The sequence below is a fragment of the Scylla paramamosain genome, chromosome 17 (assembly GCF_035594125.1).
Source record: "Scylla paramamosain isolate STU-SP2022 chromosome 17, ASM3559412v1, whole genome shotgun sequence".
In the NCBI taxonomy this organism is placed as follows: domain Eukaryota; kingdom Metazoa; phylum Arthropoda; class Malacostraca; order Decapoda; family Portunidae; genus Scylla; species Scylla paramamosain.
Genome location: NC_087167.1, coordinates 18,070,259 through 18,083,273, shown reverse-complemented (window position 1 = coordinate 18,083,273; position 13,015 = coordinate 18,070,259). Strand labels below are relative to the sequence as shown.

Genomic DNA, 13,015 nt, shown 5'->3' with positions numbered 1-13,015 from the left:
TACCCTAATCTAACCTAACCTAACCTAACCTAACGAGGGAGCTCAAAAATTATACCGTTATGCCTTACCAGTGTGGTATGATTATCAGAGCAATGGAGGTAGGTACAGTTTGGCAGCTTCCTTAATAAACACACGGAGCCTCTTCCTTACATCTGTATATCACATCTTAACCATTGCTGTTGCTAAATATCTCACATAGTGACTTCTTTTCCTGCTGAACACTGGCACTGTTTGCTTCACCTCCCTCCACTGAGTAGCCATATTAACAAATGACAGTGAGCCTCTATCAGAACGCCTGACACGTCTCTAAAACAAATGAAAAATGGAACTGAACCTACTGTGGAAAGTCGTAATTGGTGGCCTCAGGAATGGCCTCACGAGTGGCAGTGTGTGATTCGAGGGATCAGCTGTATAGATACCATAAAATCCTAATATGCTGCTACCCAGAAATCCCAGTTATAAACAAAGAAAAATAACTTCAATGTTTACTCTTGACCAGTGCAGAGCTCGCTGGACTTAGGCTAGACACGTGCCTCCCCCCCCCCCACACACATTTCTTTACGTTTACTGCAAGGTCACTGAACCCTTCTCCATGAAATGCAAGTTTCTTGCTTATATGTAGTGCAGACGTGATACCCAGATTAACCCAATGATCTGCAAACAAGCTGTGTAACCTGTAATTAATAGAAGTTATCACTAAAATGCCCCTCTTACCAATTTATGGGTATCCCACCCCACAAGATAGTCATATTTCTGACTCATGGGCAGAAATCAGTTTATTATTTCAACTGTATGCCTGTTATGGTGGCAACACTCCTACGTTGTCTTATGCTTGTATGTTTTCTAAATATGTTTTAATAAAATAGATAAAATGTTGGCAACCTCTGGCAACCCCTATATGCATACATAATCTAATATATCTTGTAATAACCCAAACTTATTTACTGCGATTTTTTCCTTGCCATATAAATACATTCCTGGATGCTTCTGACATCTCTCTGCAGAGGAGTGCCATATGGCATTATTTGAAGCTTATTACATCCCTATGTTTGAGAGAGTGGGAATGTTTCTTCATGACTCCTCCCTTCCTGCCTCGACAATTCGCCGATTCTTACCTGTACTCCATTTACTCCAGCTACAACCATGGATGGGGTATAAAAAAAAATAAATAGAAAAAAAAAATTTTTTTTTAATTATAAATAGGAGGAAGAATGCTGAGGAGCATGAAATTAGGAAGCTTGAAGAATTGAGGAATGATATTTATTCCTCCTTCCTTCACTGCTCTTCCTCGGATGTGAAACAGCAACACCACTTATTTCCCAAAAGAAGTGACAGCTGATTTTTTTTTTTTTTATGAGTAGTTGCAAACAAAGTGCCGCCATCCTCCCACGACACAATGAAGTGAAGTTCGTGTTACTAACTGAACTCTGGCAGAAAATGTTGGGAGAGTAGAGGCGGCTAACATCAGACAGGATTTTATCTGCTTGTTTGTTGGGGAAGACTCAGAACCCCAACGAACACTTGCACTCATGTATCTGGTGCTTCTGCTCGAAGTACAAGAACACTAACAAAAACTTAATGGAGTATAGGGTCACACAAGCTGTCCTCCAGGATTACAACACTGAGTAAGAGAAGGGATTTGTTTTCCTGTTGCTTAAAGAGCCCTTCATACAATTACAGCAGTCATCTCTCCAACTAAGCGACAAAAAACATGAGAGGGAATGGAGGAAGAGAAAACAGATGCAGGAGAAAGATTCTGCGAGAGACTATGATGTCGTTGGCTTTTAAAAATGGCACAATTGGTTTTTAAACTTTAAATCTCCTCTCCTGAAAAATATGGTTTTTGTATTTTAATGAAGCACATCTCTGTTGCTATTTTATGTATTTAAGTCCTTCTTTTTGCATTTTTTAGGTGTAAATGTATCCTTTACTGTTTATAGAAAAAATAAAGGAAGATGTTATTCCATTTTTTTTTTTTTTTTATGATTTTCCTTACACAGTTTTAAAGGATTCTATCAGTATTTGAAATGAAAAAAAAATCATAATAAATAAAAGATGACGGACTGAAAGAAAACTTTATAAAAGTTGTTACCAAAGGTTAAATCAATCGTTTCAAACTAAACAGAATGATGGTTAAGATATATAGTTCAGTGTTACCTATAATTTATAAGAGCTTATTATTTTATATATATATATATATATATATATATATATATATATATATATATATATATATATATATATATATATATATATATATATATATATATATATATATATATATATATATATATTGTTCACTACATTGGAAATATGGATGTAAATTATATAATATTTTGCAGAAATATACTCTATTTGACATATTATTTATGCATAAGTTCACCATAGAAATATAGAAAAACTGATGTCACCCTCACCTATGATCATCCTGGCACTCTCTTAATAATCTAGAAAGTGAATGTCTTTGGTCACAAATGAATAAAAGTCACACACTGTTTGCACTGTAAAATATTAAGGGCATAGTGCGTCTAAGCATCTAAGAACCCGGAACCCAGCGTGCACTTCAGGGAGAGTGCTTACCTTGCCTGAAGGCACAGATATCTCAAAGCCATCCTCCCCAGTGTAGCCGCAGCGAGTCACCCTGCATGGGGTGCCAGCGACAATCATGGGGCGTGTCTGCATGAAGTACAAGTCTTCCACAGTGCCCTCCACCAGTGGCTGCATGGGGAGAACACAGCACAATCTGGTTTCAGACAAACTCACTCCTTCACTATCTAAGAGTCCACTGCTATAATGCTATGCTGCACTTCCTCCAAGTCCCTTGTGTTTCCACAATGTTTTGCTGATGTGTAATACCAACAGCTTGTATTCCAAAACTTTATCTAAAAATTTATCCAAACCTTATCCTAACCTTTGGTATGAAAGCACATAGACTTGCTATCACACATCAAAACAAGACACTCAAGGTTTATAAATTCTTTAAAATTGACCCTAAACACAATACGATATAAATAAATAAATAAATAAATAAATAAATAAATAAATAAATAAATATATATATATATATATATATATATATATATATATATATATATATATATATATATATATATATATATATATATATATATATATATATATATATCTTTTTTTTTTTTTTTTTTTTTTTTTATGTACTGGCCAAGGGCAACAAAAATCCAATAAAAAAAAAAAGCCCACTGAGATGCCAGTCCCAGAACAGGGTCCAAAGCAGTAGTCAAAAAAATTGAAGGATAAGTGTCTTGAAACCTCCCTCTTGAAGGAATTCAAGTCATAAGAAGGTGGAAATACAGAAGCAGGCAGTGAGTTCCAGTTTACCAGAGAAAGGGATGAATGACTGAGAATACTGGTTAACTCTTGCATTAGAGAGGAGGACAAAATGGGGGTGAGAGAAAGAAGTCTTGTGCAGCAAGACCATGGCAGGAGGGGAGGCATGCAGTTAGCAAAATCAGAAAAGCAGTTAGCATGAAAATAGCAGTAGAAGACAGCTAGATATGCAACACTGTGGCGATGAGAAAGAGGCTGAAGACAGTCAGTTAGAGGAGAGGAGTTGATGAGATGAAAAGCTTTTGATTCCACCCTGTCTAGAATGGTATGAGTGGAACCCCCGCCCCCAGACATGTGAAGCATACTCCATACATGGACGGATAAGGACCTTGTACAGAGTTAGCAGGGGGGTGGGGGGGTGAGAAAAACTGGCAGAGACATCTCAGAATGCCTAATTTCATAAAAGCTGTCTTAGCTAGAGATGAGGTGAACTTTCCAGTTCAGATTAAAGTAAAGGACAGACCGAGAATGTTCAGTGTTGAAGAGGGGGACAGTTGAGTGTCATTGAAGAAGAAGGGATAGTTGTCTGGAAGGTTGTGTCAAGTTGACAGATGGAGGAATTGAGTTTTTAAAGCATTGAACAATACCAAGTTTGCTCTGCCCCAATCAGAAATTTTAGAAGGATCAGAAGTCAGCTGTTCTGTGGCTTCCCTGGGTGAAATGTTTATTTCCTGAAAGGTTGGATGTCTATGAAAAGACGTGGAAAAGTGCAGGGTGGTATCATCAACATAGGAGTGGATAGGACAAGAAGTTTGGTTTAGAAGGTCATTAATGAATGATAGGAAGAGAGCGGGTGACAGGACAGAACCCGGAGGAACACCACTGTTAATAGATTTAGGAGAACAGTGACCATCTACCACAGCAGCAATAGAATGGTCAGAAAGGAAACTTGAAATGAAGTTACAGAGAGAAGGATACAAGCTGTAGGAGGGTAGTTTGGAAATCAAAGCTTTGTGCCAGACTCCATCAAAAACTTTAGATATATCCAAGGCAAAAGCAAAAGTTTCACCAAAATCTCTAAAAGAGGATGACCAAGACTCAGTAAGGAAAGCCAGAAGATCACCAGTAGAGCAGCCTTAACAGAACCCATACTGGCAAACAGATAGAAGGTTGTGAAGTGATACATGTTTTAGAATCTTCCTGTTGAGGAAAGATTAAAAAACTTTAGATAGGCAGGAAATTAAAGCAATAGGGCAGTAGTTTGAGGGATTAGAACGGTCGCCCATTTTAGGAACAGGCTGAATGTAGGTAAACTTCCAGCAAGAAGGAAAGGTAGATGTTGACAGACAGAGTTGAAAGAGTTTGACTAGGCAAGGTGCAAGCACAGAGGCACAGTTTCAGAAAATTATGGGAGGGACCCCATCAGGTCCATAACCCTTCCAAGGGTTTAGGCCAGCATGGGCATGGAAAACATCATTGTGAAGAATTTTAACAGGTATCATGAAGTAGTCAGAGGGTGGAGGAGAGGGAGGAACAAGCCCTGAATCGTCCAAGATAGAGTTTTCAGCAAAGATTGAAATAAAGGAGGGAAAGAAGAAGCAGTTATTGGAGATATTCTTGGCTAGATGCCAGAAGTCAAGAAGGGAGTTAGATCTTGAAAGATTTTGACACTTTCTATTAATGAAGGAGTTTTTGGCTAGTTGGAGAACAGACTTGGCATGGTTCCAGGCAAAAATATAAAGTGCATGACATTCTGGTGATGTAAGGCTTAAGTACCTTTTATGGGCCACCTCTCTATCATGTATAGCACAAGAATAAGTTGTGTTAAACCAAGGTTTGGAAGGTTTAGGTCAAGAAAAGAGGTGAGGAATGTACGCCTCCATGCCAGACAGTATCACCTCTGTTATGCGCTCAGCACACAAAGACAGGTCTCTGACACGGAAGCAGTAGTCATTCCAGGGAAAATCAGCAAAATACCTCCTCCGATCCCTCCAACTAGCAGAGGCAAAACGCCAGAGGCACCTTCACTTAGGGGGATCCTGAGGAGGGATTGGAGTGATAGGACAAGACACAGATATGAGATTGTGATCAGAGGAGCCCAATGGAGAAGAGAGGGTGACAACATAAGTAGAAGGATTATAGGTCAGGAAAAGGTCAAGAATGTTGGGCGTATCTCCAAAACGATCAGGAATATGAGTAGGGTGTTGCACCAATTGCTCTAGGTTGTGAAGGATAGCAAAGTTGAAGGCTAGTTCACCAGGATGGTCAGTGAAGGGAGAGGAAAGCCAAAGCTGTGGTGAACACTGAAGTCTCCAAGAATGGAGATCCCTGCAAAAGGGAAGAGCCAGAATGTGCTCTACTTTGGAAGTTAAGTAGTCAAAGAATTTCTTATAGTCAGAGGAGTTAGGTAAGTGGTAATACAGCACAAATAAATTCAGTTAGAGAGTGACTCTGTAGTCATAGCCAGATGGTGGAAAACTTGGAAGATTCGAGAGTGTGGTACCAGGAGCAGGTTAAGTCGTTGCGCACATAAACGCAACATCCAACTTTGGACTGAAAATGAGGACAGAGAAAGTAGGAGGGAACAGAAAAGGGGCTATGGTGCTTTATGGATATATATATATATATATATATATATATATATATATATATATATATATATATATATATATATATATATATATATATATATATATATATCCCATAAAGGACAATAGCTATAACCGACACATGGAACTGTTAATGAGAACATTTCACCTCATTTCTTAAGCACACCACCTTGGTGAGTTTCAGTAGTCAGCCAGATCTTGAACTCATGTAACAATAATTATTAACACTTTTTGTGTCATTCACCTACTGTCATCTACTGGTCACCCAGCCAACCGTTCCCCTACAGAAAGAGCTCAGAGCTCGTACTGACTGACCTTTAGGTAGGACTGATATCACTCACACATCACAGACTGGAACAGTGAGGCCACAACCCCTCAGGTTACATCCTGTAACTATTTATTACTAAGTAAACAAGGGCTACACATTGAGGCTTCCCCATTTTGCCTCGCTGCACTCAGGACTTGAACCCAGGCCTTCTCGGTTGTAAGCTGAGCATGCTAACCACTACATTACATGGGTGTGTGTGTGTGTGTGTGTGTGTGTGTGTGTGTGTGTGTGTGTGTGTGTGTGTGTGTGTGTGTGTGTGTGTGTGTGTGTGTGTGTGTGTGTGTGTATTTACCTAGTTGTATAGTACAGGACACAACCCAAAGCTCACTTTGTCCTGTCTCCATAATCATATTTATCCGGTTTCTCTTTAAATATGTGTACACTGTTTGCTGCAACCACCTCTTCCTTCAAATCATTCCAGATTTCATTAGTTCTATACAGGAAGCTATATTTCTTGATGTCACTTGAACATCCACTCTTCTTTATTTTCTTCCCATGCCCCCTTGTCTGTCTCTCTACCTCCTCCATCCATAATACTAAGTCATTTCTGTCTATTTTCTATATTATTCACTAATTTGTACATTGTTATCAGGTCTCCTCTTTCTCTTCTCTCTTGTAGTGTTGGTAAAACCATCTCTTCAAGTCTTTCTTCATAGCTTAAGTCTTTCAATTCTGGTACTATCTTCATTGCTATCCTCTGTATTCTTTCAAATTTCTGTGTATCTTTTTTTCTATGTGGAGCCCAAACTACTGCTGCATATTCCAGTTTAGGAAATATCAAGTTTGTTATGATTTTCTTCATCATTTCTTTATCTAAATAGTTAAACACCACATTAATATTTGTTAAGCTGTATATAGAGCCAAAATTTAATATCACATCTAAGTGTCTTTCAGGTGATAGTGTGTCCTGAATCATTACTCCCAAATCTTTTTCTTCATTACTTTTCATTATTATTTCTCCTCCCATTTTGTACTTCCACAACGGTCTTTTTTTACTTTTTCCTATTTCCAACATGTGGCATTTTCTGGTGTTAAATTCTAGTTTCCATCTTTGGCTCCAAGAATGTATCTTAACATCCTTTTGTAACTCCTTGCAGTCATTTTCATCCTTTATTATTTTCATTATTTTTGCATCATCAGCAAACAGGTTTAGATTTTCTGTCATATAATTTACATATATTTGAAACATAAAAGGTGCCAACACAGATCCTTGTGGTACCCCACTTGTCACTTTGCGCCAACTTGAATTACCATCTCTGATTACTGTTCTCATTTCCCTCCCTTGTAAATGATCATTCATCCATCTTAATGTTGCTCCCTTTAGTCCTCCTCCATTCTCAAGCTTTCACAAAAGACTTTTGTGTGGAACTTTATCAAATGGTTTTATGAGATCCAGGCATACCACATCAACCCATCTGTCCCTCTCTTGCACTCCATCTATTACTCTCATATAGAAGCTCAGTAGATTTGTGACACAGGATCTCCCTTTCCTGAATCAAAATTGCTTTTCTGTAATTATCTTTTTATCTTCTAGATATTCCATCAATCTGTCTTTAGTTACTATCTCACAAACCTTGCTTACAATACTTGTTAGTGACACTAACAATGGAACAAAGGAACAATGGTTCCATTTCATTTCCCTCTTTGTATATCGGCACTATGTTAGCTCTTTTGCATTCCCTTGGTATTTTTCCTTCTCTCAACAAGCTGTTGATTATAACCCATATAGGTTCCTCCATTTCTCTGCATTCTTTTAATATTCATCCATGTACTTGATCTGGTCCCATACCTTTTCTAACATCCAGCTCTTCCAGCAGTTTCTTGATTTCTTCTCTACTTGTATCTCCTGTATTCCCTCATTCTGTGCTACCACTTTCTGTGCCACAAAATTGGTTTCCTTTGTAAACACAGACTGAAAACTCTCATTCACTAGTTCACTCATCTCCTCAATGGTTTCCTAAATTCTTCTTTCCCTTTTTTAACTTGTTTATGCCATCCTTATGTTTCATTTTCCTGTTTACGTATCTATAGAAGAGTTTGGGCTCTTTCTTGCATTTTCTTACTATGTTATTTTCAAAATTTCTTTTTCTTCTCTTCTTATTTTACTATATTCATTCCTTGCCTTTCTGTATTCTTCTCTAGCATTTCTGTTCAGTTGTCTCATCATTTTTTTTCATGCCCTGTCCTTTTTCTTTTTTGCTTCTACACACCTGACATTATACCATTCACGTTTCCCAATTTTAATTTTATAACTTGCTACAAACTGTTGCACCCCGTCTCTATACTTGCTCAGAAATATCTCATATTTTCTTGAACTGCTTTACCTTCAAATAGCTCTTTCCAGTTAATTTTTCCATAAAATCTATTAAGTGTGTGTGTGTGTGTGTGTGTGTGTGTGTGTGTGTGTGTGTGTGTGTGTGTGTGTGTGTGTGTGTGTGTGTGTGTGTGTGTGTGTGTGTGTGTGTGTGTGTGTGTGTGTGTGTGTGTGCTCATGAGGCTGGTGCCTACCTCAAGGATGGATGCAGCTAAGGGTCCCTGGAGTGCAATAAGTCCATGGTCTGTAATGATCTCCATGTGAACATCTCCTCCCTCAGCCTTGAACTGCGCCAGATGGTTCCTCAAGTGTGTCAAGTCCTTGTCCCGGCATCCGGCATTGCTCACCACATACAGGTGACTCTGGCTGGTGCGAGAGATAATGAGGTCGTCCACTATGCCTCCCTCTGGGTTGGTCAGCAGAGAGAGGGTTCCTGTGTTCTCAGGCAGCCCTTCCACATCAGCTACCACAAGTCTCTCAATGAACTTCACCCTGTCGGCCCCCCACAGGCGCCACTGAAGCATGTGTGACACATCAAAAAGCCCACAGCTGCTCCGCACAGTCTTGTGGGACACCCCAATGCCCACTGATCCATACTGCACCGGCATGGCATATCCAGCAAACCCCACCATCTTGCCACCATGATTAACATGGAAGTTGTAGAGAACTGTTTGCTGGAGGTTGTCACCTGAGGTACTGGCTTGCCTTACTGAGGCTCCACCTGCCACATGCCTGATTGCTCCCCGCACAGCCAGTCCCAGTCTCAACATCTTGCACTCACCAGTAGGCAGACCAATGACAGGAATCTGGATGGAAACACACTTAGTAAGTGGAGAACTATACACTGACACACAAGATCAGTTATGTAATGTGATATGGTATTAACAGTAGTATAGTCTACTGATAAGGAATGTAGTCTGACTGATAGAAAAGAAGAACTGGCTGGAGTAGTGAAAAATATTAAGATGGTTGATACTAAATTCACAAAAACTGGTAATGTTGTCTTGAACTTTGCCCATGAATCAGAAAGGCAGTTGGCAGCATCAAAAATAGCGAGATAAAGGACCAGGAACTTAAGTTTACAAAGCAGCTCTCTCCAAAAATTATGATTTGTAATGTGTCTAAGGAAGAAAACAAAGATGAGATAATTAGGTATTTGATACAGAAAAATGAGTACCTACAGAATGTTGAAGACATATCTGATAAAGTTAGTGCATGATAAGCCAATGGCTGGGGGCACAGTGCATTACATTCTTAAGTGTTCTTTGGAAACAAGAGAAATAATTCATAATTATGGGAATATTGTATGTTTGAAGTGGGCCAGATACGATGTGTGGGACAGGTACTATGTTCTCAATTGCTTTCATTGTCAGAAGTACAGACATGCTAAGAAGAACTGCAGATTTAAATTAAATGGTGGTGCCCCAAACTGTGTTAAGTGTGCTGGTGAACACAAGACAAAAGAATGTTCAAATACCTGCAAAATATGTATAAAATGTGTGAGGCACTCAAAAACTGACACTAATCATACTGTTAATAGTAGAGAAGTAAGTTACTGGAGGAGGAAATTAATAAAATAAGAGACATGACTGATCATGGCTACTAGGAAAATTAATAGTATTCAATGTAGCTTTATTAATATACAATCAGTTGGTAATAAAATTATTGAGATAAGTAAACTTATTGTAGAAAAGTCAGTTGATGAGGCAGAGACTTGGTTAAATGAGGGTGACATAGCAAGGTACACCTACAACTCACACTTTTGTACACACACCAAGAACTAATAAATCTGGGGGTGGAGTAGGGATATTTATATTGAATACATTTTCTCTAATTAGAATGCTCGAATCTCCAAAATTTAACATATTTGACCTCATAGTTGTAAGTTCCATGATCAACAGTAATCAGAAGCTATATAGACCCCATAATACAAGCTATGTTTTGTTCCTTGAAGAATTCAGTGAGTATCTAGAAACCCTAGACAATGTAAATGGTCTGACACACATCTGTGGTAATTTCAATGTGTGGTTAGATGATGATAGTAATCGCTATAATAGGGAATTTATTAGCATGACTAACTCTCACCAATTCTATAATAATGTGAATCAAGTAACCTCTTGCTCTGGCCATATGTTGGATTTAGTTTTATATGTCAGTGTATTAGGAAAGGCTCAACATCTTGTGATTGAACCTGACTTTTCCATTTCTCCATGTCACAAGCTGATTACATTTGATGTTAATGTTCAGAAGGAAGGAAGTAAAGCCAAAGAAAACTATTAACTTTAGATATAAGGGAAATCTTGATTCTAGAGTGTTAGTAGGCAGGTTCATTGAAAAATTTGTTCAGGAAATTCAAAGTTCACTTGTCCACATGTGGCTGGTGCAAGCAGGTCATCTGATAATTCCTTGAGTTGTAAGAGTCACTTATACAGAAGTGTACTTCAAGGAGAGTATGATGAGATGTGTCCTGTGGTAGAAAAAGTAATTATGGAGAAAGATAACACCCCCATGGTTTAATAATGAGATTAGAAATTCCGTTAAACTAAAAAAAAATGTAAGAAGAGAAAGTGAAGTTGAAGTTGAAGACTCAGGAATCACGACAAGAGTGTGTAACAGCAAGGAATGCTGTGAATAGACTAATTAGGAAACAAAAGTGTATCTATTATAGACAGAAACTTGCAGATGCAGGTTCTAATAATAAGAGGCTTTTTCCCTTACTAAGAAAAGATGGTTTCCTGATTGTTTTACAGGTGTGGATTTAGTGAATGAATTCATGAAATATTTTGATGAGAAAACTGAAAGATTTGTTGTTGGTTATCAAAGCACTGAAACTGTATTTTCACTTAAGTATCTGCCTGATATCCCATATGGAGGTTTGTCTTGCTTTTGAGAAGTTACCTTTGATTATTTTGAGGTACTGGTAAAGAATATAAGACATACTGTTGTAATGATCCACTTCCCATATCAGATGTTGATGATGAGAGTTTGAGAATTTCTGAATGTGTATTTCCACAAAGAGAGAAGTTGGCAATTGTCAAGCCTATCTTAAAGGATAATCACAATCATCAAAGCTTTTCCTCATATAGGCCAGTTTCCAATTTGTCATTCTTAAGTAGAGTGCTAAAAAAATGTAATATTTGACCAATTAATAGAATATCTAGTGAACATTAATGTCTTACCTGATACTCAGTCTACATACAGAAAATTTCATTCAGCTGAAACAGTATTATGTAATGTTACCAATAATTTGATTGAAATGATGGATGAGGGAAAATGTGGCGTACTAGTGCTGTTAGATTTAAGTGCTGCATTCGACACAGTAGTGAATGAAATGTTGAAAGATATGATGGCTATTGGTATAACACAATGAGCACTTGATTACCTAGAGAGCTATTAAACAAACAAGAGTTTTTGTGTTCAATTGGGGAAACTCCTTTTCTGAACAATATCCACTAAGAAGGGGTGTTCCTCAGGGAAGTGTCCTGGGACCAATATTGTTTTGTATTTACACTATTGAACTTTCTCATCTTCTAAGGGAACATGAAGTGATAGTTTTATCTGACAATGAATAATGTATTGGACACAGAGCATCATTTGAATAGAATAATGGCATATATAAAAGAAGGCATGGATGTAAGAAAGTGAATGAAGATAAAACTTAACTTCTAATTGTTGGTAAAAAGGGTGACCTAAGGCAACAACGCAGATTACAGAATCTTCATGTGAATGGTTAACCTATCAATGTAACTCAAAAGGTTTGGGACCTGGGGATAATTCTTGATAAACACATGAACTTCAATTATCAAATTAATGAGTTTATAAGAATATCAGAATATAATCCAAGAAATATTCCTTTAATGAGGAAATATCTTGATGAATACTCTGTTAAAGTGCTAGTCCACAGCTGTGTTACGAATAGATTAGATTATTGTAATTCAATATACTACAATATACTCAGATATAAGTTAAAAAATTGCAGTGTCATGAATAAAGCAACTAGACTGATAAAGAAAGTGTCACCTTTTGATAGGATTACACCTGTGTTTAATGAACTGCATTGCCTGTCTATAAAAGCTAGGACTGTATATAAAATTTGTTTTGACATACCTGGTCATGAAAACTGGAAAGCCTGAATACTTAAGAAATTTGCTTCAAGCATTTCAGTTAGGCACTGGCATTGTTATCAGATATACTTTGAATGTGTTTAGACTTAAGAAACCAAGATACAATACTGATATAGGTCTTAGGGCATTCCAAAATTATGCACCAAGATTGTACAATAAACTACCAAGATCAGTGAAAAATAGTGAAAATGTTAATATATTCAAAACTGAAAACATTCCTGTTCTCTAACAGCTGTGATCTCCAAGATAAGATGTTCACTGAGAACTATGCTTTGTAAATGTGATTTGTGGATTTGTGTAGATACAACAATATTACTTCACTAATTCCAGTCTG

The 13,015-nt window shown here is 37.6% G+C and overlaps 1 protein-coding gene across 9 annotated transcripts in view; it reads right to left on the bottom strand.

Moving 5' to 3' along the window:
- LOC135108551 (aminomethyltransferase, mitochondrial-like) overlaps positions 1-13,015 on the bottom strand; it is a 29,035-nt gene that overhangs the window by 13,626 nt on the left and 2,394 nt on the right. For all 9 annotated transcript variants that reach the window (XR_010272338.1, XR_010272336.1, XR_010272337.1 and 6 more), the window contains exons 2-3: positions 8,752-9,363; positions 2,581-2,718 (exon numbers count right to left, since the gene is read on the bottom strand). Coding sequence is in view for 6 of the 9 variants with exons in the window: in XM_064019676.1 (XP_063875746.1) it covers positions 2,581-2,718; positions 8,752-9,363 (750 nt within the window). In the remaining 3 variants the exon portion in view is untranslated. The remainder of the gene's footprint in view (positions 1-2,580; positions 2,719-8,751; positions 9,364-13,015) is intronic.